The 27,804-nt window shown below is 48.1% G+C and overlaps 4 protein-coding genes across 7 annotated transcripts in view; 1 reads left to right on the forward strand and 3 right to left on the reverse strand.

Moving 5' to 3' along the window:
* The window catches only part of LOC121588690 (putative uncharacterized protein DDB_G0282129), a 55,238-nt gene extending 53,435 nt beyond the window's left edge, over window positions 1–1,803 (reverse strand). The window contains exon 1 of the mRNA XM_041906929.1: window positions 17–1,803. The gene's annotated coding sequence lies outside the window, so the exon portion shown is untranslated. The remainder of the gene's footprint in view (window positions 1–16) is intronic.
* Window positions 1,804–4,963: 3,160 nt separating this feature from the next.
* LOC121603177 (serine protease 7-like) lies at window positions 4,964–10,266 on the reverse strand. The gene is made up of 5 exons (XM_041931885.1): window positions 8,867–10,266; window positions 8,157–8,796; window positions 6,017–6,219; window positions 5,594–5,940; window positions 4,964–5,532 (listed from the first exon to the last, which is right to left on the reverse strand). Exons 1-5 carry the CDS (start codon window positions 9,101–9,103, stop codon window positions 4,974–4,976), a joined length of 1,986 nt encoding a protein of 661 aa, XP_041787819.1. The 5' UTR covers window positions 9,104–10,266; the 3' UTR covers window positions 4,964–4,973.
* LOC121590788 lies at window positions 10,242–12,488 on the forward strand. The gene is made up of 2 exons (XM_041910784.1): window positions 10,242–10,483; window positions 10,551–12,488. Exons 1-2 carry the CDS (start codon window positions 10,242–10,244, stop codon window positions 12,328–12,330), a joined length of 2,022 nt encoding a protein of 673 aa, XP_041766718.1. The 3' UTR covers window positions 12,331–12,488.
* LOC121603147 (glycerol-3-phosphate acyltransferase 1, mitochondrial) lies at window positions 12,460–26,711 on the reverse strand. Of its 4 annotated transcripts, none has more exons than XM_041931872.1 (8): window positions 26,475–26,711; window positions 17,688–17,877; window positions 17,053–17,163; window positions 15,482–15,829; window positions 14,907–15,377; window positions 14,525–14,820; window positions 13,412–14,454; window positions 12,460–13,339 (listed from the first exon to the last, which is right to left on the reverse strand). In XM_041931872.1, the coding sequence occupies exons 2-8, from the start codon at window positions 17,865–17,867 to the stop codon at window positions 13,164–13,166; spliced, it is 2,625 nt and encodes an 874-aa protein (XP_041787806.1). In that variant the 5' UTR covers window positions 17,868–17,877; window positions 26,475–26,711; the 3' UTR covers window positions 12,460–13,163. The 4 variants fall into 4 exon arrangements, with proteins under 4 accessions (XP_041787806.1, XP_041787799.1, XP_041787808.1 ...); XM_041931865.1 differs by lacking the exon at window positions 26,475–26,711 and adding an exon at window positions 22,415–23,377; XM_041931874.1 differs by lacking the exons at window positions 17,053–17,163; window positions 26,475–26,711 and adding an exon at window positions 22,415–23,377.
* Window positions 26,712–27,804: the final 1,093 nt, after the last annotated feature.

The following is a 27,804-nucleotide window of genomic DNA, read 5'->3' on the forward strand; positions in this document are numbered from 1 at the left end:
CATATCGGAAGCTCACCCTCATTAGCAGCAAGGGGCAGATTACGAGGCATCGCCGTTCGCCGTGTTTTCCCACTGTGTGATCGAAAAACGGCCGAAACCGTACACCGCCAACCGCCCCGTGCGGATAATCATTTGCGCCGAACGCAGCTCGTGTGTTTGTGTTGCGTACTGTTTGGGTGGGTGGCATGAGTGCGTATATGCAGTTTGTTTGCACGAATCGCACAAAGCCGTCGGGAAAACAGGACACTCAGATCGAGAGAAGGAAACAGACACACACACACACGCTCTCTCACTCTCTCGCTTACTAGCTTACTTTTTCCGCTCACGGTCACCGTGGTTGCAGTAACTCATTTTCCTGTCCCCCTCCAATATGGACGAACACGCTCAGTGCGCACTGTGCTCAAGTCACTCAATCGGTGAGATTTTTTTCGCGGAGGGTTCTACTTTCTTTGAGTACAATCAGCTCAAAATCGATCTTTCGTGTGAGAAATGCGATCATCATTTGGCTTGACCATGATATAGTTTGCAACAGTATGCTTCTTTCTCTGTTTTAGCGCAAACTCTTCATGTTTACGCAACAGACAGCGACAGAATGAAGTAAGAAAAATGAGAAAAGGAACAAAAGATAATGCTCGCTAGGCTCGGGAAAATCGAAGAGAGCACGGGAAAGAATTTTTCCCCACTGCTCGCATGCGTTCTTAGCTGCGCGTGTGTTGTGTCTCGCTGCGTAACACACTAACACACAGAGCCATTGGCTTCGGCGCTGGTCAAAGTAGGCCACTGCCGGTGCAAGTGTGCGAACCTCCCAGGGGGAGAGCAAAACCCACCCGCCCAAAGAGGAACATGGAAGCGAACAGTTACTTCCAAACTGATTGCTATATATCATGTTCATGGAATGAGAATGAGCCAGTATGTGTGTGTGTGTGTGGAGGAACAGAAGGAAGGAAGCGTCAATGTGGAGCACATCAATTTTAGTGGATAAACCGTTTCGTTCCGTTTCGTTCCATTTTTTCCCGCCGTGCTCTGGAGGTGGCCATGGTCAGTAATGTTAAGCGTGCCGGAACGGGGGAAAAAGCCTCTCCTTCTGCCGACAGTACGCAGTACGTTGCGTAGAACGCCTCCGCCGGGCCGGTCGTAAAGGGATAAACGCACGTGCGCGGAAGTGCGAAACGAAATGGAACTCGACGCCCAAATTTGGTGCAACAAGGCAGCGAAGGGGCTGTCGATTGGAGCAGCCCGTTTGCCAGCTAACAGACCAGCAGCTACCGGACTGTTTCAGTGTACGGTTAGGCTGGCAAAAATATCGGTAAAACTAGAATGCGTACAGCGCGATTGGAGCGGTTTTTGAGTGCACGATTATGAGATGTCGTTAGATGGTGACGGAGAAGATATTGAGCTCAAATTTTACAGTAATTGTTTTAGAATTGTATTCCTTTCATGAATATTTTTTTCAAAAGCAATGAGGAAATATTCTAGTTCTAGTTTATTGAAATATACATCCCCAACCTGAAAAGTCATTGATTGATGGTGTTTTGGTGTAATTTTATCCTTGGTTATTCTATTTTTTAAAGATTTTTTTCTTTTAATTTCATGGTGGCTTACATGAACATTTGCCAAAATTATCGTTGGATTCTTCATGACTTCTTTTCTAACTAATCTAGATGCAAGTAGAACAAAGGATTCGATTGGAGAATCTGCTGTTTTGAGTAGTTTGCAAAAATCACATTGTTTTGCATTATTGAAGGTATATTTTAAAGGTTTAACACCAAGCTAATGCTTTTACAATTCCTTAGAAATTTTTGTTGAAGTTTTAAATTTCAGCTGACTGTTTGTATATTCTAACATCAAGAACATACAATCTGGACACAATGCAGTTTGATGTTTTATAAAAAAAAAACAAAATCAATTGTTCATCTTGACAATCAGGATATTTACATGAAACCAGCAAGAATTGTTTAAAGCTTGTACTATTTTTAAAATTAGTTTCAATTGTGTAGTTCGGCTAAACGCATTAGTAACAAATGATCCCGCGTTGTCACAGATCTTGGCCTAAGAAAATATATCTAGCTTGTAGGATAATGATGATTGCTGAAAATTATAATTCTTCAAATAAATGTTCCAATATGGTAATAGATAAATTTATGCATTCTAATCCAAACATTAAAATAATATAGAGAGCAACAGCTGCGCAGTTGAAGCAAATCATGGCATAATAAATTCACATTATTTTACTTATAAGTGGAAATACAAAATCATTCTTATTTCCATCAGCTTCCGTTTCGTTAGCACTGAAGATGTAGTGTACCATTATATTCTTCTACTTTGTAAGCAATGATCAGTCTCAATCATCTCCCACCGAGAAGCATCCATCAGCACAGATTATGTGTTATCAGGCAACGAAATCGTATGAAAGTAACACGATCAGCCAAAGCCAGTGCATTCGAACGAAACGCTACGAAAACCGCACAACCACACCTCCACAGCACACAAGACGCGAACAGCTGATAGATCTGCAGTGACCTTGTTTCGCGCAAACACGCATGCGCGCCGCACGGTTTACTCGCGTGCTTCACTGCAGACAACGGGAGAGCCGTTTGGCGTGGTAAGAACCGGTAAATTTAGATGGTACGCACGATACAGGAACATAAGACGGGCGATGAGCAGAACACTCAGCGCCGGACCATTTTAACCCCGGTGAGATGCTGGAAATTTACCTAAAACCGAACGTGGGAAAGTCCCTTGCGTACGTCATCGCGTAGCTGCAGTAGACCTCTCTCGCTCTCGGCAAGATCAAAAATAAATAAAACACAAACACAAAGTCCGGTAATCTTCGCTTCAGGTTAATGAGTGAGAGGAGGTGTACTATGCTCGCTCGACGTGAGTCATGTGTTATGTCATTCTGGTGTGCACGTTCGTAGCAAGGCACGTGCAATGAGTCACCCAAAGATGAGACAATATTTGGAGGTCCATATTTCAGCGTGTTTCCCTTTGCGATCTTGATCTGTTGGACCACACTTATTCACTGAAACTGTATGACGAATAAGTATTTTTATTATATTTTAGAAAGTCATACGCCCACATGGTGATACTTAATTACTGCATTATGATTGAAACAGGACACAACTTTGGCCGAGATGCGTAAGCTAAAAAATAAATCGCATAATTCATGGATGTTCATAATCCAAGCATCATTTTTCTTCCTTGCGCAACGACCTACCCGATCAATACACAGCCATTGGAGACTTATTACGGCAGTTGGAGCAAGTACTGACTTGAAATGAGTGGACAGTCTCCGGCTAGCAATCTGTTCTAGTCGGCATTGTTGGAGCCAACGTATCAATAAATACACAAATTATCCTCAAAGTATACTAAGTAAGTTGAGCTCTTTTGGATTCCTGGCCAAACTGATAAGGCTAGTTAGAATGACTATAACCAACGTCACTAGAGGAAGGTGGATGGAAAACTCTCAGGACCTTTTGCTACCATCATAGGTCTACGGCAGGGGGACGGGCTTGTCTGTCTCCTATTCAACTTGGCGCAAGAGAGGGCCATCCGGGACTGGAGGGTGGAGACTTCGGGAACCATCTTCTATAAGTCAACCCAGATTCTGGCATACGCTAATGATATAGACATCATTGGTCTGTGGTTCTTTTCGTAGCAGAAGCTTACAAAGTGCTCGAGCATTCGGTAGAGAACCTCAGATTGCAGATAAACGAGGCAAAGACTAAACTGATGGTGGCAACATCGCCGACCCTACCAAAAACTAGTCAGTTCAAACTGACGAAGGCGTGACATATAGATAGGTGAACGCACTTTTGAAGTCGTCTCAGAATTCTATCAGACCAGACCTATCTTCGGTCAAAGGTCAGCAACGACAATAGTATGATAGTTAAGTTGCGTGCAAGAATGCTGACTGCCAACCGGTCATTCTACAGCCTGAAAAATCAATTCACCTCAAATAACCTGTCGCGACGGACGAAGCTGGGACTATATAGTACCTATATGTATAGTACCGGTACTCACATACGCCTCTGAGACATGGACACTGTCCAAATCTGATGAAACCCGTCCGCAAGGACAGAGGAGGCGTGGTAGGCCCGAACTGAGGTGTCAGTATGGCGTCCACCATTAAGACCGGGATAACGGACAGGCAGACGAAGGCGCGAGACCGTGAGCGATTTCGGACACTCCTGAGGCAAGCCAATACCGCAGAGCGCGTGTAGCTGCTATAAGTAAGTAAGTAGAGTAAGTAATCTCGCAGTATATGAGCTCCAAATGATTCGAGTCAAGTGAACAACCTCGGCAGGACTCTGTTTTGGAATATAATCTAAATAATGCCCCCCCTTCCCCCCCTCGTGTTTAATAAAATGATTCAAGACAACTGTCTAAACTAGAATCGACGCAGGTACTGCTGAAAGAGTTTGATTCCTAAGTTAATCATCCGACGGCGGAAAAATATGAAAAAGAAGAACGATGTGAAAGAAAAAACGAGGCAATCCATAAGAAGGAACATGAAATGATGAAAAAATTAGAAAGCGAAGAAACAAGAAACAATGAACATACAATCAATGTACAAGTCGCTTATGTTATGAAGAAAACGTTGATTAAAACCAGGTTCAGGCATACTTTGAATATCAACATATTACATTATCGTGGGGACTACCTGTACTAATCAATAAAAACTGTATCACTGAAAGTTTCATAAATGTACAACTACTTCTCATGACACAGGGTTTGGCGATTCAACTCGAGACAGTAGGACACTTTTGCGATGTGACGTGATTTAATGCTCTGACTGTGGCACGATTTAATAAATTGACAATACTCGGGACAGCGAATTTTGATCACATGACCGCAACACACTTTCATGAGACCAAACGTTGGTTTGATAGTTCTAGAAATGTGTGAGCTGAATCGCAAAACCCTGTAAGTCACCAACAGCAATCAAAAAGCCAACGCTCAGTACGATCTACTTAGGCTTTTATATTGTCCAATATCCATTGCATAAAGAATGAAACGCGCGAACTGATGCCGGGCACACCCTGCGTGCCACAGCGCGGTCCGGCCGATATCACACCGTACTGCACGAACCGGAAGTTGTACTCCGGGACCTGCGCCTTCATCGGGCCGCCCGAATCACCCTCACAGTGCAGCGTCGCATTGCCAAACCCGGCACAGATGGCGTAGCTGCTCAGACTGCAGGATACGGGCGGGATGCGTGCCTGCAGCAGCACCGGGCTGACCTCGAGCCGCTCCGTCAATCCCCAACCCGTGATCCAGTACAGCGTCGGATCGAATCCCATCAGCCCGGTGGTAAACGGTAGACAGACGGGCGATACGTCTCCTGAGCTGAAGTCGATCGAACGGTTCAACCGCAGCAGTCCGATATCATGCCCGGAACGTACGATGCGGGTAAAGTTGGGATGGAAGATCGCATCCTCCACTCCGTAGCGTTGGATTGGCGCAGCGCAAGTGTCCTCCTCGCAGTCAGGATCTGTGCGCGTATCATACTCTCCGATTCGTACGTATCGCCTGTAAAGGAGAGGCTCAAGTTAGAGAGCGCTACCAGCAGTGTCACTGATCACAAACTTACATCCGTTCCATCTGACCGTCGATACAGTGTGCCGCTGTAAGCACGTACCGCACGTTGATGATCGTACCGGCACATTCCGAACTTTCCGTGCCGGTTGTGTTGGACACGTACACGATCATGGCCATCCAGGGATACTGGAACAGCCGTGCCTGCTGACCGAAGGCGATTTTATTTACCGTCCCCGGGAGACCACAGTTCGTCCGATCGAAAAGTCGTATGTTAGGATGATTGACCAGACTCGCTGTGGCTGGGGCTGCAGCAACAGTGGTCGGTGGCTGGGTGGTAGGAGCTGGTGTAGTCGTAGTTTGTACGGCCGTCACATCACAGCACACATGATACCCGGTGGCCTGGAATACGTTAAAAAGATGTCAAATATTAGTAACTACTTTATACTAGCTATATCGGAGGATCGATGCAACTCACCCCTTCCGGCGTAGGACAAATCGATGCCCGCAGGAAGCGTGCCTCATCCGGTGTGGCGGTCGTTCCACGGGTAGATATTTGACGCAGCAACCTCGCCACCGGTCCACATTGCGCCAGCGGAACACAAAATCCTGGTCTATTGATCACCGTCGAGCAGGCCGTTAGATCTTCCCCGGCACGTATTCCAAATTCAACCTGTGGAGCTGAAGATTAGAGATGCATTACTGTACGAAAGGTAAGTATAGTTACATGCAAGTGGTAGATGGAATGAAATTAATTGGGTAATGCTAGACGCGACGACACCGGCATGCTTGGAAGTGATTCGATTCCCCAACAAGACCAAGTCTTCTATGTGAAGGACTGACTATTCTATTGTCAGAAAAAAAAACAAATCCAACATATCAATTAATCACATAAAAAAAACTTTTTGTTATAGATGAAGAAGAAACGTTACAGAAATCATACAAAAGTTAATGGTTGAAGTAACTAGAACAACAGACAAAACCAACAAGTACTCCGTGAAGGACAGTTTGACCCGAACCTTTCAGGTCAGAGCTATCCGCGAGGGACTTGGTGAACTCTGACGGATGGCCATGATTTGGGTGTCAGTAGATGCCATATCGGTAGGTTCGGTAGGTTTATAAAATAAGTTATTATAAACTAGATACAAACCCGAATATGATGGTCAATGGTCAATTTGTTTTGTTTAACAAGTAGAGAAAGCGTAGATTTGATGTTTAATGGTCGGCAATTCACATAGAGTGAATTGAAACACAAAACTAGATGGCACATAGAGCGAGTGAGTGCAATTGTAGTTGAGTCAAACAAACTAGACCTACAAACTGGAATCCGCATTGACGAAGCCATTCTAACAGATCTAGTGAGATCTGCTGACATGATCTAATGTATTGGCCCGTACCTCAGAAAGGATGTGAAATAAGCGATTCTGATTTGTGAGTGAAGCAAGTTCATACTAGAGATTATGGTTGTTTATTAATTCACTGGACAATATAAGTACCGGTGAATGATCTTAATACATATACATAGTAATAGTTTAATATATACATAGTTAACAGGAATAAAACAATCACGAGATATGTCAGGGCCGCCTTGAGTACAACCGGTCTTTGAAGGATTGTAGTGAGATGTTGTAGTCGAACAGCGAGTGAACCTCGTTGAATGACCTGCACATGGAAGTAAGCAGGTCACCTGATCCATAGTTAGTTCGGCGATGGCAAGCGATGGACGTGGCCGTATGGGGAACTGGCAGGGCATACAGCTCTAGTTGTCGAAGCAGAGTTGGGTAGTCAATATTAGCCGTTAATAACCCAGCAACGAATAGTTGCTGGGCAATGTGACGTCTGTCCTTTACAACGGCTGTAGTCCAAAAAGCAATATGCAAGTTTCATACGGCGGGTATTGGCTACCTGGTTGCCATGAGAGTAGACTGACCGCGTATCGAGAGAGTTTGCAGTGGATTGTCTCTAATCGATCTGACAGGTGTTGGGATGATGGCTACCAAACCACACTAGCGCACTCAAGCACTGATCAGATGACGCTCAATCCCTGGGGGTGAATTAGTAGCTTTAGTTCACTCATCACACATTGAAATCTAACTGTCGAAGGTTTTTTAGCTCACAAATAATTCATTTAAAAATGGATAAAAAACGAAAAAAATAAATAACGTCTTGATTTAATTATTCTACTCATCTGCAGTATGCTCACTAGCTCACTCCTTTGTTCTGGCTCAGTATGTACATCACTAATTCATATGAGTACATAACGAGTACCTATGACAGGTCGGAACTGATTCCTTCATAGACCCATCCGGCACAGGGTCGATCCGTTAATGAAGTTGCACGATCCATCATTACCAGTTAGCATGAGTTTTGTAACTAAGTACTAATTCCAATTATTACAAAACGTACACATCTCTCGCAGCAAACACAACACACCCAAAACAAAAATCCCCAAATTGTAACGACATAATCTCATCCCACCGCACAGTAGCACAGCTGGCCAAACGCACAGCACAGCTGATAAGACAGAGTCACTCTCAATAAAATGTCACTCTCACTCAGAGGTCACTGGACCTGTGTGGGGTTTTTTGCTGACTAACCATACAAAGCTGATTACTTACGCTCCTTGATGCGGTCCCGCGCGCAGCACAAATAGTCCACCTGCTGCAGGTTCGTGTAGCACCAGTTCTGCCGCACGTACACGTCCTTGCTCTCGGACTCGATGAAATCTAGGCAGCGTTCCGATTCCGTGCACAGACCCTCCAGCCCAGCCTTCGTTTCGCACTCCTTGCCCGCTTCCTGGTCGAAGATGAGCAGCTGCTCGGTGCAGCAGAGCTGCGACTGGTTCGCGACCGGATCGCACCCGATCGCGAACGCCTCCAGCTCGGACGCGATGGTGTTCGGGTCGTCGACCATGGCGCAGCGGGCCGGCGGCACACACTTCCCATCGTCCCCGAACGGTGTCACGCACGGTTGCCAGCTTACGCGCTTGGCCAGCTGCCGGGTGGCGGCGGTGTTCGAGTTGGGATAGCGCTCCGGATCGCAACACACGTACAGCTGGCCCGCCTGCTCGTAGAAGTTGTCGCGCAGCAGCTTGTGCAGGCGACGATCGTACCGCTTCTGCAGCACCATACTGCGCCCGTAAACTGCCGGACAGTCTTCGATCGGCACGCAGTCGACGGGACACTCGAGGGCTTCGTTCGGTGCCAGCTCTGTGCGACGATCGGTCGCTACCTTCCCGGTGCAGCACAGATGCAGCGTCTACACGGCGGATACACTCATGAGCGGGTTTAGCACAGGGACCCCCCACGTCCCTCATCCTAATACTTACCCCATCCTTGCCGTGGCTGCAGGCACGCTCGCTCAGAAACGCTTCGAACTGATCGGCCGCACGAAACTGCAACCGCAGCAGGTGTTGCTTGATCGAGGGACACTTGGCCACCGGGACACAGCGTCCCGGCTGCGGTTTGGCCGCCCGCGTCTGACACGACTGGTCACATCCAGCTCTCACTGCACCAACCACCACCACCAGCACCACCACCACTAGAGCCACGTTGGATGGCCACATTGGGCTTTAGAATGTTTTGCCAACAACAAAGAGCGAAGCGCGTACGATCCCCGTTCGGACAACGCAGCTCGACAACGAAGCCGCGACTAACGACCGGCAGCAGCGCGCACGAGGCAAAAACCGCGAGGACAAATGCCGACAAAACCCCATAACCTTCAAAGAACGCGCACAGCTGGATTATCGCTCTACGCCGCATCGATTGGGCGCGTCGAAGCCCGAAGTCCAAGCGTATCGCGCTCGCATGCGCTCACTCGTGTCTCCGCCAGAAGAAAGAGAATCGAATTTCAAGATGAACGACAATCTCCACCACCGATGTCACCGCTCTCCGTCCTCCGAAGCAAGCCCAAACCCCGGACTGCAAAGATGCGGGTGCCATCACCGTACGCGAGGGGGTGCGTTCAACCGGATCGGTCGGGTCGCTTCTTCCTCTATCGCATGCGGCGTGACGTCACCTTCTGGCCATCGGAACCAGTTGGGGGATTTTCCAGCACACCGCAAACACCCTTTACAACCGCCCCTCCACTCAGTGCCAAAGCCATACGCCCATTGCGGATGGTTCTTGCTGCGGTGTGTCTATGCGTCGTTCGGCTTTCCGATTCTTCTGTGCGCGGAACGAGTTTCGCGAGCCTACCAAACCGGAACCCTTCACCAAAGATGGCTCTTAAAATAAACAGAATGCTCCCCGTCGAGCGCAGCGTTGATGAGGATCTGTTAACCCTCTCAGAAGCGGACCAGGCAGTGGTCTGCCGGCTGGTTTGGCAACAATGAATTAATTTTGTTCGCTTTGGAGTTGACCTTACAGAACATCGGGTCGATCTTGAGTCGAGTCGTGGTTTCAGATTGGCGTTCAAGGTATGAGGATATTGATTTACAATTAATTTTGTTAAAGTAAAATGAGCTAAAGCTAGACCACAACGTAGATCTAGAAACGAACGAACTGTTTGTCCCAAATGGACTGCTCCGGACGCGGGATGAAAGTGATAAATGATTTCCTTCGATTATCTAACACCATCTAAGAAGCATTCCAGAACTATCGAACGATAACAATCGCCCTTAATTACTCTCCGCAAGGGTTTGTTTGCCCAATTCGCACTATAAAAACGCATTAGCATGGCACGCGTTCCCTCAAATATTAATCATGCAGCAAGCGTGCAGTTGCGTCCTGCTAGTGTTGCTGTGGCAGAGGGTAGCAGCAGTGCTGGAACCACTGCGCCATAACGACTGCCACTCCCGGGCTGTGTCGATGGAAACACGAATCCTTGACAACTATCTCACGGACCAGCACACCGTCACCGTGATAGAATCGTGCACGGAAATTCCAATCATGTCGCCATACTGTCTGCACAATCCGGTCCCGCTGAATGCCTTCACCCTTCATCGGTAAGAGGTGGTGGTGATGACCTGCTCACGACACGTGTTTCCACTAACAAGACCACTACAACCTTAGTTTTCAGGCGTTCGTACACCAATCGTTAGAGCACACCACCCAGGAGCTGGAGTATCGCACGAGCGAATGCTTCGTCGGCTCGGGCCACAAGGGCGACCTGCTGACGGAGCTGCTGCCCTACCTTTCCGAGTACAACCCGCTTGCCAAGGTGATGCTCATTACGCAGGAAATGGCCGACCAGGAGCTGGCCGAGCTGTTCCATGCCGCCTGGTACCGGTACCGGCTGCTGCAGCTGATTGTGCTGAACCACCGCGCGAACGATACGATCGAGAGCTGCCTGTTTAACCCATTCCGCAAGGCACTCTCGCCGGAACTGCGCTACCTTCCGACGGGGAAGTCGGATTTGCACTGTCGACTGCTGACGGACGGTCAGCAGCTGGATGCATACAACCGCGAGCTGAACCTTTTCATCGACGATCGCGTTTACAACCTGAACGGCTATCCGCTCAACATTGCGATGCACGTCAGCAACGGTTCGACGTCGGCGTACGACTGCATCCTCGGCACGGTAAGCTTCACCGACATTGACCAGGAGATCCTGTCCATCATGCAGAAGCAGATGAACTTCAGTCTGATTTTGCACAAAAACGAGCTCGAGCTGTCCATCGGGTACATCCACCAGAACGGGACGCCGATCGGGACGCTCGGGCTGATCGAGCAGAATGCGATCGATCTGGCGGCCAACTCGCGCATCATACACAACTACGACACGCGGAACCTGCTCTACCTGCACTACATCTCCACCGAGAAGCTTGTCTTCATAACGCCGCGCAACTACTTCCGCAATCGCGACAAAACGCAGGTCTTCATCAACCCGTTCAGCGTGGCGTACATGCTGACGAACGTGCTGCTTTCGTTCGGCGTACCGATGATTATCTTCCTGCTCGAGTATGCCGCCTGCCGGCTCGATGTGCCGCGCGAACCGAGCAGCCACTCGTTCGGCACCAAGGTGCTCAACCTGGTCGGGATCATCTACAACGTGTCGGTGAAGCTGCCCCGGGCCGACCGCAAACGGTGGATCATTGTGGGGCTGCTCGTGTACAACATTGTGTCGTACCCGATCTGGCAGGGCGTCACGATCCGGTATCTGCACCCGAGCAATCAGCAGGTCAACAACATCAACAGCCTCGAGGAGCTGATCGAGACGGAGCTGGAGCTGAAGGTATCGCACTACCACGAGCACATCGTGCGCCACGAGGGGCCACACTTTCAGAGCCCAGTGTACAGCGCGCTGTCGGGCCGACTGTCCACCAGGAACACTTCCTCGCTGCGTGACTCGATCGAGCAGATCATAATGCACGGCAACTCGGCGCTGCTGATCGCGGAGGAGTATGTGCCGCTCGTGCTGGCCGGCAACTACCGGTGGATCCCGGGCAAGCCGGATGGCATCTGGCCGATACAGAAGCCGATCTACGAGTTTTACAAATCGATGGCCGTCCCGAAGACGTCACCGTTCGCCGGGACGTTCAACGCGATCGTGCTGCACTGCGTCGAGGCCGGCATGAACGATCGCTTCAAGCACCAGCTTGAGACGGTGGTACAGTTGATGCAGATCCGGCGCATCCGGGAGCATCCATCGGTGCCGGATTACATCGTGTTCAATATGGAGCATCTGTTGCCGCTGTTCATCTTCTACTTTGCCATGCTGCTGCTGTCCGGGGGCATCTTTCTGATTGAGCTTGCGGTGCATGCGTTCCAGGCTTCGCGGGCGCGTTCGCAGCAGAGAGCACCACTTAGCGTACCAGTTGAGGAGTACGTGCCGTTTGAATTTGTTCACTGATGTTGGAGGCGTCGCGGTCGGTCTAGAGCGAGCTCGGAGCGTTCAAACCATTTTTTCTAATTTTGTCAACTTCATTTTCTGATCGGACGTTAAAATGTGAAAATGCATAATTGATTGCAAATTCCTATCTGTAGCTATTAAACAACCATTTCCATTCACTTCGTGTATTTCATACAGTTCATTATAAATCAAGTCTAGTTATTTGGTCATCTACCGTGTCCGGGGAAGCGTTCAATCAGGCTGCTTCTCACAATACCCGCATGTGAAGCTTATGTAAAGCTTATGTACGCAAGCGCGTTCCCGAGGATTTCTTGACATCCCGCCACTTGATATGATTTTATCGCGCCCTGGCGCGTTGGTCTTTTCTAATACAAATTTATAACGACGAGTTCATCACTCATTTTCACTGGAAATTAGACGTTCGCCTACGGCGGTCGTTACCGATTGAGCAATCGCACAGTGCTGGTCCCTAAAGCTAAAACAGCAACCGTAGCAATATATTCCTTGTCTCAACTAAACAGTGGTACACGCACACGCAGACCGAAATTGTTCCTTTTGTGCTTTTAGCATACATTTTTGGAGGAGCGCAAACAGTCTTTTGATGAGGTTTCGACAAACAAATCACAAACCTTTGCTCTAATCGTTTTGCGCCTCCTTATGTGTATGTGTGTGTATGTGTGTGTGCGCTTATTTGTCTTAAAGTCTTAGTCACGATTGCAAACGTTTCGTTGCAATCGCTTTTCTTCGGACGCGAAACGATTGGTTTTGGTTTGGTATCGTACAGAAACGCGGACCGAGCCCACGGTCCCTTGTTGATTTGCTATCCTATCTGGCTAAACTGGCACGAACGTGTGCACCTGTTGTACTATGGTTTGCAGTTCCGCCATCGTGTCGAAGGGAGGCTGCAGCGACACCAACCGCACGCCGCTGTTGTTTGTGGTTTCGATGTACGAGCGCTTCTCGAACACCTTCAGGCAGTTTCGCACTGTATCGGTGGATATGCTTTCGCCTGCAATGGAGTGGAAATCATTAGCATCCCACTGCTCAACCGTTCAGCGCTTCACATTTTTGCCATACTTACCATATTTACAGTCTCCCAGCTCAACCCGCGTGCTGATCTCTTTGATGCATAGCCGAATGAACTCCGATTCCACCATCGCGTTGCCGTCGAGCAGCTGATGCAGCGACGACGCCACCGCTGAGTATGTGTTGGTGAAGGGCGCCAGTACCGATTCCAGCACCAGCCGGTTGCAGTGCGTTTCGGCCGGGAAATGTATCCGCGTCACATCGTCGTCCACCGCCCGGTACGGCCGACCACCGCCGCCGCCGGTGGTGGAGTTGTGCTGATCGTCGAAATAATCGTCCAGCTCGTCGTCGTCCACGTCCAGCCCGTCGCACTCCAGATTGTGGGCCAGCTTGCGTGCCATCACCTGGTCCTCGGTGAGCTCCTGCTCCGGCTGGGACAGGATTTCCCGCAGGCATAGCTCCTGCAGCGTGTTCTCGAGCACGGTTTCCAGCTTCTGGCACGGTTTGCACAGGATAAACTCATACATCAGCAGCTCGGCAAACTCCATGCACGTCGACAGTAGCGCCCGCCGCCCGACCGTCACCTCGTCCGCGTGATCGTGCCTGTCCGTGTTGCTGTTCCGTTCCGCTTCACGCTTCAGCAAGCCGGCACACGTGACGACGATCGAATCCAGCGCAAAGTGCGGTATGAGACAGTTCGAATAGTAGGACAGCTCGATCACGTTCGGAATCATCACCACCGGTTTGACGAACAGCTGCCCATTGCGGCTTTCCTTCGTTACCAGACCCGGGCCGAGCAGGTCGGCCGCGTACCGAATGACGTCCTCGGACGAGCCGGTGAAACCGAGATCGCGCACACCGTTCAGCACGGCGCGCAGCTCATCGAGCGCTTCCACCAGTATCGAGAGCGGTGCACCGTCGCGGAAACGGTTCAGCAGCAGGAATGCTAGCGCGTTGGTCGTCATGACGGAGGTGGCCCGCGCACTGTCGTACACGACGTGCCGCGCAATGTTGTCGATCAGCTGCCGCTGGTCTTGCTCTTCCTGCACCACGTCCGTGCCGAACAGCGAGGAGGAAGATGGTTTGTGCTGCAATCGTCTGGTAGAAGGAAAAAACGCATTAATCATCAACCCCATTTCTTCACGATTCGTGCTTCCAGTGCACTTACCGCATCTCTGGCGTGTAATTGTGCGCAGTGTCCGATTTGCGGAGCGATTTGATCAGCTCGCTTAGCGAGAACGGTTCGTTGAAGTCGATCCTCATCAGCCCGTACCGGGCTTTCAGTACCTTCATGATGGCGGACGCAGCCGAGGCGAAGCTTTCCGGAATTTTCTTCTGTCCCAGCTGCTCCCGCACGAAGTTTCCATCGACCAGCTTCTCGTAGTTGATCGAGACGGGAACGATCAGCGCGTCGGCAATACTTTTATCGTTGAATGCATCGACAATCACCGAAAGAATGCCACTCTGTGGATGAAGCAAGAAAGAAAGGGTTGAAAAACCGATCCAGTTGGAACGATCCACTATAAGTCACCCCCTCATCAGCAACCCACCTTTGGCATGCAGGGTTTGCCCGTGCGCGTACGGCCACCTTCGATGAAAAATTCCACATTGTGCCCGGCGGTCAAGCACTTCTGCAGGTAGGTGTGCAGGATCGCCCGGTACACGTGATCCTTCTTGCCCGTGAGCGGGTCAATCTTGCGCTTGATAAAGAACGCACCGTCGTAGCGCAGAATGCTACCGAACACGGGGATGCGCAGATTGTCCCCACCGGCGACCAGCGGACACTTGATGTCGTTGTTCAGCAGTATGAAGCTCACCATAATGTAATCCAGATGGCTGCGGTGAAGTGGCAGAAAGATAAGCGGCACGTCCGGGTGCTTCTCGATGGCGCGCTTTATCATGTCCACCTGGGCGGGGTGGGCGGCCACCCCCGACATGAAGCAGGGCAGCAGCTTATACAGCACCCAGGAGGTAATGCGCAGCACGAGGTTCGAGATCTTCGAGCGCATGCCGATCAGGATCTGGAAGTTGTTTTCAAGCGCAAACAGTGTTTCATCAGTAAACGGCGACTCTTTCTCTCTCACGTGCACCGGCTCAAGTGGGTCACCGAGAGCCAGGTACTTACCTTGCCCGCCCTTCGTTCATGGCTGCGAAGCATCTCACTGTAGTAGCGATCCTCGTCGAAGCTTTCGTCATTCTCCGCCAGCCCCAGTTCGGCCCGTTTGTCGTTGATCGATTCCTTGACCGCCGTATCCAGCGCTTCCTGCACACGTTCGTCGGGCAGGACGGCACCGGCCACCTGCGGGTACGAGAAGCGGCGCACACGGGTGGCCTGCGCCAGATGCGGACACCAGACGCCCCAGTCGAACTTGTCCGGATTGTGCACGCGCGCATACTGCTCACCGGCGTGCGTCGTTACGCGCAGTATGTCAATCGCGCTGCGCCGTCGATCGTCCGCACCAAGCTGTGGACGCTGTTGAAGTTATGCGTCGTACGGGCGAAATGTTTTGCACCACAATGGGAAGAAATAGAAACATACATACACAGAAAAACAGATTAGATACACTGCGGTGCTCCCGTGTAGCGTGACGACGCGACGCGAGAATTGTATGATGATAACGGCCTTGCGCACCCAAAAGTGTTCGAGCTGATAGATGCGATTCTGGTATCCGTTGCCAGCAGGAGCAGCAAAACCACCTGAGCTGCTGCTCCCGGGTGCGTTAGATAACGACCACCTTGAAATCCAGCCACCCGAAGTCCACATTGTGAGTGCTTCTCGCACTGACTGTATCACGATTTCCAGACAACAACTGTATTTTACAGCGTTGCGTTTTCACAAAAAATCACCCTTAAAGATGTTCCTAACAACTGAGCAACAGAGTTTGACAGTACTCGGGGGGCTACTCTCCCGTGTTCATTGTGGAGGGTAAAAATAGAACTTTAACCCGTGACAACCGTGAGCGATGCGTGCTGCGACTGGCAGCGTGAACGTTCCCGTGGGACGGATCAACTCGTCATCTCTCAGCGTTTCTTGCCCGATTTGTGACGATCCTCATCGTCATAGAGAAACGATCGCCGGATGGTGAGCGGGCGCGAGAGCGAACGATGTAACAACGCATTCAGGGGTGGATGTTGCATGGGTGAGCGAGCGAGAACGGTGACTCGTTTATGATAAACATGCAAATTTTGCTAAGGAAACTGCGTACTTCATGCCGCAAGCATTTACGCACAGAACATTGCTCAGTAGTAGTAGTAGTAGTAGTAGTAGTAATAGCAGGTAAGAAAGATAAGGCGATATTTTATTATGCTGTTGTTCATTCATGCTTTGGATTGAATGCAGTTGACGCGCTAGGGAGGGAGTTTGTAAAGCAAAGATGTACAACCAAGTACTTGAGAGAGTATTTTAAATTCGTGGAAGAAAGACTTAATTCTTTAAATACGTTTAAATAACATGTTGTTGGACGTATTATTCAAACGCGCATCTTATAAAACATTCTTATAATTAAGAGTCTTAACTATGTTTCCATTAGCAGCATCAATCAACTACCCAAACACATTAAATGTGCAAGAGGTTAGTAAACAGCTCGTGAAGGAGATACACACAACTCTTGTTAATATTGTGCACTTTTGCAAGGCGTTTAGTATGAAAGCAGATGAACGAATGATCGATCGGTTGGCATTACACGGCAAACTTACGCTTTCTGCTGGCGAGCAATGGGGACATGCCAGGCCAGGAATTGGTTTCAATTCCGGTTGCACTTGCGGGATCGGCGTTTCCTTTATGTGGAAGAGACTTTGCTGTCGCACCTGGCAGCGGACGAAGGGTCGGGAATTTGTTTTTTTTTTTTGGTTTGGTTTGTTTTTGGTGAAACATAAATACAATTCCGATTTTGTACATTAATTCACGTTCAGTAGTCATCCACATCGTGCAGCAATAAGTCACAGCAAATCATCGCATGTGTGTCGCAGTATCGAAGTATTGGTCGTTGGCAGCATTGGTGGAGCGTTTTGTTGTGCATTTGTGCGTTTATGTGTACATGTGTGTTTTACATCGATTCCGTGTGAATGCAATGAGAATTTGCAGTTTACAGTAAAATGAAAATAATAATAGAAAACAAAACAAAAGATTAGAATAAAAAGCAACAGGAGTCCTGCACCAACACTTGGGTTTTGTGTGCGCGGAAGAAACTAAAGAAGGAGTTATTTACAAACTTATTGCTCTATCACACAGACCAGTAGCACACCAGCCTAGATAGTAACCAATTAATTACACACACTGGTTTGTATCATTAGCACGGAGCTCGATTTTCGGGGCAAGATGTCCCACATACCATTCTGTCATTATCCACATTCAACTGACGCTGGCGCCGTCCAGCCTCGCCGAAGCGCTTCAGCATCGAGTAGGTCGAAAAGCCTCCATTCGGCTGGGCGTCCGTGCCCGGCCCAAACACGCTCGGCAAGCGGAAGGATCCGTACGCCTCCTGAACGCGGTTCGATATGATGTCCACCATATCGATTGCCCTGTGGAGGAAGGAAAACAAAACACCGCTTAGTAATCGATCAAAATGTCACATGCATTATGCACCGAAGCAGCTGCTTCGCTCTGCATCACGTCGCTTTCCACGTCGAATCTGGTGTAACTGCGTAAAATAGAACTAGTCGTAACAAGGTCGGCACCATTGAACAAGGGACAACATTATCGCTCGCAACGTGGCACAAGGGTCGCGATCTGTTAACCTATAGCAATGAAACCGTGCCATATTTCAATCAGCTCTAGAACAATCCATTTCGGAGAGTATTATTAGTAATCTTTCTTGTCAGCTTAAAAGTAGTGGAATTGTCTTATCACTTAGCACACTGGTTTAGTTTGTATTGCCTTTTGGCAAGTACTGCCAGATTCTATTTCATTCGGCAATGAGATTATTGTTCATAAGAAACATCCCATGGCTATTGTCGATTGAAAGCAGCGATTACATACGATCCAATCTTTAGTACACTCCTTCAACAAAACCTTTAAAACAATCATGTTACATTTTAATCATAAGTGCAGCTAATAATAAAACAAACATAACATACTAAAAATGTAAACAACAATCAAACAGCTACTATTGCTTCACCCACACATTAAAACGTACAACACAAATAATAAACAGATAAAAAGACAATAAAACCACTTGAAAGGACAGTTACATCAAGTGCCCTGAAACAGCCTGCCACATGCCACATGGTGATGTACTTAATGAGCTCCCCCCCCCCCTACTGCCATGGGGGATATACATATCCAATGATAGCGTTCCGTTTCACACCGCCCACCTAATCTTGGCAACGTGAACTTTGCCCAAGCCGGAGGATTAACGAACCTCTCCAAGCACTCAAAGCATGGCTGCACTCCAGCGCGTGTACCGAACCACCAACCCACCGAATCGATTGCCCTTTGTTTCTTGTGAAACGACAGGATAGCGATAAACCAATCAGTTAAATCACTCATCATCCATAATCGATGTCCAAAGTCTACCGAAATGATTCCGCCACAGGCTAAATGACCCGGCGGCGCTATGCACACGGAGCCGTGGTCGGGGACGTACCACAAAACACGCACGTATCGTACTACTCTCGAAAGATAAACGAAACTTATTAGTAAAGCCAGGACCAGCAAACCTGTGACTACGCCCGATCCCCCAGCAAGGTTCAATTACCACACCCGAACTGTACCCAACCGTCCCTGTGCCCCTGGAAGTGTCAAGGTCAAAAGGGCTAAGATCGGACCCACGCGAAGCAACAGATATTGGTGATAGGGCAGAGAGGCGGGGCGTGCGAACAATAGCAGATAAGGGCTGTTTTGGCTTTTGTTGGGTCTTTTTTGGTTTGTTGTTGCAAAAATAACCATCATCAACGATAAGTGCGTCGTAGGGTGTCAGGCTCCAGCGGATCAATATTTGTAATAATGTGCTTAGACTGCTGGACTGGAGGGTGGTATAGCAGCAGTGCAACAGCAGCAAGAGCAAACAAATATAGTAATGTTTATTGGTAGCGTTCACACACAGAGCGCTTACTGAGAAGCGAAGGAAGGGTTGATGCTACTGATACACTTGCAAAAGCACCTACAACCCCATTGCCACGCTCTTGACACCCGCAATGACGATCGTGCCTGCCTTTCCCGCTTTTGTTTGCTCGAGAGGGGGGAGATTGTGGAAAAACAAACCATCGTCATTTGTGGTTAAAGAGCTATACAACGATAATCAATTCATTTATAATTCATTGATTACCAAACTTGCAAATCTCGAACATTGGCCAAAGTTTTTAGGATATTGTATTGATGTTCTTCTTTGTTCTTAGTTATGAAATAGATAATAGTGTTGATATAAAAGTTATGATTTTTAAAGTAATTCCTAAAAATCGACAACAAATATTCACAGGGCACTGATGCAACCCTTTCAATACTGCGCAGCTTAATTGTATGTCTGCTTTGAATCCAGATCGCAATGTTGACCCCGAACGTCTAACCCTTCCCGACTTCTTAGCACAGCCGTAGCCAAAAAGATCATTCCATTCACTCGATTCGCCTCAAAGAAAGCGCACTAAAGCGGTACTACACGACAAGGGAATGAAGCTGCCCAGTAGTGCCGCCAATTGCATTGCATTGCATTTTGTTTTTGCCATCGGCGGCCTTGACACTCGGCGGCTGTACGCAATATCTGTTTGAGGCAATAGATGTGTGCGCAACGGTCTTATTACAGTGCAGAATGCGTGCAACGGACGTATTGAAGAGCGCAAAACCATCGATCGCTGTGTGTGCACGGGAAAACAAAATATAACCGCTCTGAAAACTGAGAAGTAAATGGACATCCTCAAATCTTGCTATAGAAGGCAGCACGCCCCGACCGTACTGCTCGAGCACTGGCCCGCAATAGACGTTACATCACAATGCACAGTTCATTGCGTAGAGTTTTTGTCATTGGTCAAACAGGTTGAAGAACCGCAACAAGTCTACTTCCTAGTGCGGACAACAATCATTGGTCCGAATGTCTACACTAGCACAGGTCAGTACCGTCTTTTGTACACAATATTAATGGATTCGAGTCAGTAAGTCATCGCCTCTATACTACATCAACACGAGTAGTACATCATCCATCGGACGAATGATGAAACAATGTTACTAAACAGTTTTTGTGTTGCGTAAATTGCGTTCTATTTCAAACTGTTCCAGGTAGTCGGAGGCAGGAAAGTTTACTTAGCTGTTCTAGCTAAGTCGTTCTTGTTCCTTTTTCCATCATATTAAGCAAGCAGCGTCTCTTTTGCAAGCCGATCTTGTCTTTAGTGCAACAAAGAAAGAAAGAAAGAAAGAAAGAAAGAAATTGCATTCGTTCCGCTTGTGTACGTCACACAGCTGCGGAAATGATAGGCACACACATCTGCAACGGATCAAGGAACGTCTTCGTATCGTGGGACATATCCCGTGCACTTGGGATGGACTTTGGAAGAATGATCGCCAATCAATGTGAACAAAGGTGTGAGGAATTGATTTGGTACGATTAGTACCAGTTCTTGATGGAATGTTAAGTATGTTATCAATACTACTCATGCCTAGATTAGCCACAAACACATTAGTGAGTTCTTCGTTGAATATTCATGCATTTTGTACCGAGATTTGGATTTTGATCAACGATCGCTTTGGCGACTTGCAATCGTATAAGGAATTTTATGAACTGGTTCAGACGACACGTACCAAGCTGCTGTTTAGAATACAATGAAGGTCTTTAAAGCAGATTCTACTGCCCTGTAGAGTCATCCGTTTCAAAACAATTTTCAACACTTTTTAAATAGTTCATCATTTGATCATTCCACTATTTGACATAAAAGAAACAAAACTCACTCACACAGACACAAATACCTAATCGAATAAAATATTACAACGGTTCACGTTTTCACACGATCAACAACATTTGCTAACAAAAGCATCATTATGCTCGTTACGATTGAAACGTTCGACCCCGTGCGCAGTACAGGAGCAACACGTATTGAAATTGAAATCCATTTCGTGACGCGCCTAAGTGAGTTATTCAAATTCACAACGACGCGGACTGTGTGCTCGTTTCTTTCGCACGCGACAGTAGCCCTCTCACCCCACCCAAACAGGAGGTTGGCCAACGAGAGTTGGTCAGTTGGTCAGAAACGTCCCGGAAACGCCTTGCCGGAGCATGCAGCACGTACCGAGGCACTTGACAGAAACCAATGCCACGACCACCCGAGACCTCCATCTCGGCTCGGCAGGACAGGAACTTCCCCAGAATGCGCTCATCGTTCACGTTGGGGATGAGGTTGGCACGGAGCGTTACCTTCGGGATTGTCGCAGAAGCGCACACATTGTGCGGACTTTAGTGCAGACACGTACGGACGCGTACCGAGGTTTTGAACTTGAAGACTTGCACGGGGAGAACTACTGTGGAACTTCCGCAATTATACCACCTACAACTGGCACTAACCCTCAGGACCGGGAGGGCCTCTCCGAGGGCCATCGTCCAATCTTGCACTACCATCGCCAATCTGTGCAGCAAGATCTGCAAGGTTTGCACAATCTGATTCAATTCAAAGCTGCCGGGTTCGGTTGATCGATTTGGCTCGGGGAAGTAACCGTACCAACAAAAACAAAAAACTCCCCCCGGGGTGAAATTAAAGCAATAAGAAAAAGCCGCATGCCGCCTGACATAACCACATCACACGCCGAGCAGCAGGAACACAGCGAAGAACGAAGATCGTTTTCAAGGCAGTGCGCGAAACAGAGGTCCCTCCGAAAGGTCAATTCGTAGCGCGCATAGCACAACTAGCGTTGATAACGAAGCGCGCTCGGACCTGACTATGGGTTGACTCGTTCCGCCGATCTGGAGCGTGATCAGTGCACCGATCCAACAACAGCAGCGACACATGCATAGTTCCAGCCCGGTGATTCGACCGATCACCGTCTAACGCATGATCGCAGGCACCGCCGTCGAGCTGCGATGGCAACCGCGATCCTTGGCCGATCGTGACAGAGTTCTCTCACTCTTGCTCTCTCTCTTACCGTTCTTTGTTGAAGAAGTATCCGATGATACAAAGGAACAGCAACACTTCCAAAATTCCCAGCATTTTGATGTGTTTCCGAGTTTCACCGCGTCCACAGACAAGATGAGTTTAATCGTTTGATTCTGCCTTGACCGTACCAGCAGCGTTACAAATATTCTAAAATCAACACTTCCAACACGGCATGTCCTGCCGACAGGACCTTACAGACCGGACACACCTGCACGCAACCATACACACCGTACCACGGGTATCTCACAGACAATGCACAGTTTATGACTTTCGCGATCAGAGTTTTTCCCCGATTTTCCTTTCACTTTTTATCCGCTAGAGCATGACGTACCGCGTCAAAGCTGAGCTGTGGCCTCTTACAATGATTGTGAAGAGTGTAAGCAGCAGTGCTTTTTTTTTGTTTGGCAGCGGTTCAAAATCGTCCACAACGACCGACGACTAGCCCCGTATACAGAAATACCCAAAACGCTCGAGAAGTCTTTTCGGGTTCTCGCGCTATTTCCCGAACACCGCGCGTGATCGATCGAATGCACTCTCGACAGAGCGCGCACACTCATCAATGGGGATTCGCACCACACAAAACCGCATTTGCACTAACCGACCGAAACCACACTCGTTCTCTCTTCAGTAGTTGCAACCCATCTACCCAACTACGAACTGGGACAGATGGAGGAATGATGCCACTTCCAGCTTGCCACTGCACCAGTGGATGGGAGGTTCCAAGTCAAGAACGGCGGCACACACACGCAACCACGTTAGCACACACTGTCGCGGGACACGGGTGTGTAATCACTAATCAAGGCAACAGCAGAAAGAAAAAAACTCAACTCAATCGCTCTCCGCGTAAGGGTCGCGCGCGCACATGCTGCTGCTGATGCCAGCGGCCGCTCGTCTAACCATATCCGAACGACGATAGAGCAGCTATCGAGTGACTGCCGGCACCGAGCGACGTACACGATGATTTTGTTCGTCCACAATCGCACATTCGCACGCTACCGCCCGCCCGCCCGGCTCCCAGCCCTCCCCCCGGAGGCGGTGGAGGGTTTCGATGCTTTGAGGCTTTTACAGGCGGAAGATTATACGCCATCGCACGCACACACACTCTGTAGGCAGGTTGCGGCGTACCCTTCCCCCCCCCCCCCCCCCCCCCCGGAGTGACCGCACTACACCCGGGCGTACCCTCCCTGCGCCCAAAGGCAAAGTTTTTTCGCGACTCAGTAGTACTATGGCGGGCCACCACACATAGAGAAGGGCCTATGCTCCTGCGCCTATGCCGATCGGGGTGTGCGTGCCGGCAAATGTACTCGGTCGGGCAGCAGGTTTGACTGATAACCCCGTGCGCATTGCAATCTATGACCAAGAGAAGACGAGCAGGAAGGGGGGCCAAGGGGAAGGAATGGTTCGGAGCAATGTGGCACAATGGACTCCGAGCTGCTAGTGTTACACTCAGAGCGTCGGGTTCGGTAGCGTCTTCGTCGTCATCGTCGTCGTCTTTGTTGATCTTCACGTCGCGTAGAGAAAAGCTTTAAAAACCTTCCCCTCACCACCACCAGCACCACAACATCGTTCCGATAAGAATGAGCGAGTGCGACAAACGCCCTTAGCAAATGACAATGCAACCAACGGGGTGAGACGGGGTGCTTGCAAGCGACCGGACACCGGATTGGATTGAACACATACACGAGAAGGCAAAGTGCACACCAGAGTACATCATTTCGATCGGTTTATTTACAATAATTCAATGATACGATCGGTTCAAATTTGTAAATAAAATACACAAATAAACAACTCAACCGCTTTCCACAACCAATGTGAATTGGCACATTAAATACAGGTTACCAAAAAGGGATACCAACAGTACAGCAGATTCCGACGGCTTTGCGGAAGCACAATCAAGGAACGGGACAACTGATTCACGGGGAAATAGCGTTGGTAATATTATTATGTCTTTGCCGCTGTACGGACGTATATTAAGAAGCAAAACAAAAATCTCATCAACGATCTGCAAGAGCGCGAGCACACTTTCACTGTGTGCGCGTAGCGCTGACCCTCCTCAACAGTGTGTATCGTGGCCTAGTACTATGCCTAGCTTGTTAGATAAATGCGAGAACTAAGCCACAAAGCAGGAGCAATCTTTTATCTACAACAGCAGAAGAAAGACCTTTATGCAATGAAGTAAAGTGAAAAAAAATAAATAGAATAATATAATGAGGAGCGATGGGAAATTGAACGATGGGACAAATTCTGCTGACAAAAGAAGCGCAATTCGGGCAATTATAGATTGCGCTGTAAACAAAAAAATTAAATATTATTGTGAGATTTTAATAAAGTAGATCTAAATAGAACAAGTAATCCAAAATATTCCTTTCTAGAAAAGCGATATTGCGTCAACATCTGCCAAGCAACAGCAACGCACGCAATTTCAGCACGCGCGCCCGATCGCGTCAAAACCGATTAATGTAATTCACACGAAATCCTCCAAATTCCGCTAAGCTAAACCTGCAAATAGAGTCCGCGCTTATCTTCATCGCCAAAGCCGCACGCTCGCCCTGCAAAAGGGCACAGGGCGACCAAAGTTCAGCCTGTCCCCTATCAGCCCCCCCAGGAGTTCTCTGAAGAGAGGGTTCATTTCAGACTCATCAAATCACCCTGTGTGCAAATCCCAACTTTAGCAAAGCTACCTTACCAATCTCATATTGATTAGATAACAAGTTTTAGATAGTGGCATAAAAATAAAAGTACTTAATTTTCATACTGTCGCGTGGGCGTTAAGGAAGCTCGAATGGAAGAAGCATTTAAATGGCATTTCACGACCAACCAAATTTTCCAGCGCAAAATCGCCTAAAGCAATCCTGATTGATATGCAACAACAACAAAAAAAAAAACCCGTTAAATCGCTACCTCCCGTTTGACCTCCAGCGCAAACAGATAAGCTTCAACCCGCCGTCCCCGCAAACCGCGAACTGCCGACTGATTCGTGACGTAAATGGGATGCTATGCCATATCTCCACACCCTTGCGAACGAAAGCGGCGGACGAACGCCGAAGGCTCGATCACTGGCGAACGGCGGTCAATTTGTACGTTTGCCGGTCGTCGGTCGCGGACACGAACCGCGCACCGGACGACGCGTGCTTGCTTACTGATACGCCATCGCAACGACTTTCGCGGTGGCGTGATGCTAGCGCGCACATGCATAATCGCCTGCTGCTCTGGTCGATGCATGGCTGATGGGGGTTTAGTGCGAATGCGCAGCGTTTGAGCGTTTGAGCGTTTGAGCTATGTAAACAGCTTGTGTTTCGGCAGCTTCGTTCCCCGCGCGCGGGTCGGAACTAATGACGACGTCATGGGAGGTAATGGTTGCGCGCCGGAACAACGACGATCACCGATCAACCGTTTGGGAGGAAGATGAGTGTGTTTGTGTATGAGTGGTTGTTGCGAGAAAGCAGCTGGTAATTTTGTACCAGGTTTAGCATTCGCTTGCGATCATTCGAGTCGGGGCTACCTAGAATGAAGAGGAACAGCTTATTTGAACACGTAACGCGACGCTCTAATTAATGCTAACTGAATAATTCAACTTACTCACTTCAGCACTTGCCGGGCAAATAAAGGGGGGGGGGGGGGCGAAGGTAATAGTTTGGTTTGTTTATATGCAAATTGGAAAGCATTGGAAGTGTTGGGTACCATCATCATTTTTGTAGTAGACCATCAAGTAATCTTTGAGGCATGTAATGTCAGTGACGGTGCTAATATCAGCAAAGAAAATCAGTAATGCTCTTGCGAAACACCTGTTGGATGATACGTGTTGGAGAATTTTCCCTTTTCGAAAGCACTGAAAATCGAAACGTAACGATACCGACCAACACAGACGGTCGGCGCACCATCGTCACCAGCTTCATTTCTTCGAAGGCTTTGTTTACATTGGCCACTACAATTTAGCTTTCGAAGAGACCGGCTCGAAAAAATAATCAAAATAATGGACACAGCACAAAATGACTACAAAGAAGCACTAAAAACATTTGAAATAAGATACACATATTGCAACAGCTTACCTGACGATTGCGTTCCCGTGTGCGGCAATGCCAACTTATGCACCGCTGTTGCGAGAGTTCCACTCCAGCTCAGAAAAGTTCGAGGACGTTCCAAAAGCAATATACAACACTGAATACAACTTTAAATTTTGCAATTAATCGTTTGGTTCGATATTCATCTGGGATATGGTACGATATTTGCCACGTTTTGGAAGCTGATCGGTGGATCTGTTTTCACCGAAATACAGTCGGTCCCCGAGATACACGGTACGTCTTATACGCGGATTCGTAGATACGCGGTTTTCTAAATATGACAGTTCTTTGAGCAAATTGTACTGATTTGACACATTTATTGTAAAATGCCAAATAATTTCTGTTTTGATCGGATGTTAAAAACTATTTCAAAAGGTTTGAAACTGTCATTTCATTCAGAATCATATCAAATAATTTATTAAGTGGCTAAAACCACCCCCTAGTTGTAAATTTACACGAAAATTAGTGATATTTTGGCTAGAAATCACGAGATTCGACTTACGCGGAAATTCGAGATACGCGGTTTTTTGCGGCCGTTTTCGGTCCCCATTAACCGTGTATCTCGGGGACCGCCTGTAATTACAAACATCGTTCAACGAAGCTGTCAAACCCATCCGGTCATTTAACGAAACAAACGTCAATCGCGCATGCGGCGTTTAACGAATGTATGTGAATTGAAAAGTTCCTAGTCTTGATGAAAAGTAAAAATTGTAAAATAAAGTTCACGTGTATTTTATCACTTTCAAATTTTCCCGTTTCGATGAGTGTAATCGAGAAATAATTAATTTTGAATAATTTTTAGCAAAAGAATTAAGCTTTTTTTAAGTTTTTTTTCGGTGAATTTCTGCACTAAATTATGAAAAGCACATCTACCGCCGGGCACGGTTTGTCGATCCCCATAAAAAGATTAGGTATTAAAATTTGGAGAATTTTCGGGGCAGTTAAGGGTTCAGTGCTAGTTTCTGGACCGGGACAGGTTCTGTACTAATTCTAGTGTAGACCTGGGCTAAGTATCACTTCCAGAAGAGAGACGTGATTTTCTAGAGCACATAGAAATTGTTAAGCGTTCAAATATCAAAACAGTAGGATAAATTCAGGATAATATGCTGCTTATCGTTAATAGTGAATTCGATAAGAAAATCGAAATGCACGTGCACGTTCTTGAGGTACTGTAAAATAGGAAAAGGCGGAACTAATTCCGGACAATTCGTAACAGTTTCAAAGCCAGTCCCGCCAAAGAGGTACAATCAGAATAGCCCAGAGTCCAAAATCAAGAACCGTTCAAAATCATCCAGGATCGTCGGAATCGTCCAGAAAC

This window comes from Anopheles merus, chromosome 2R, assembly GCF_017562075.2.
Source record: "Anopheles merus strain MAF chromosome 2R, AmerM5.1, whole genome shotgun sequence".
Lineage (NCBI taxonomy): Eukaryota > Metazoa > Arthropoda > Insecta > Diptera > Culicidae > Anopheles > Anopheles merus.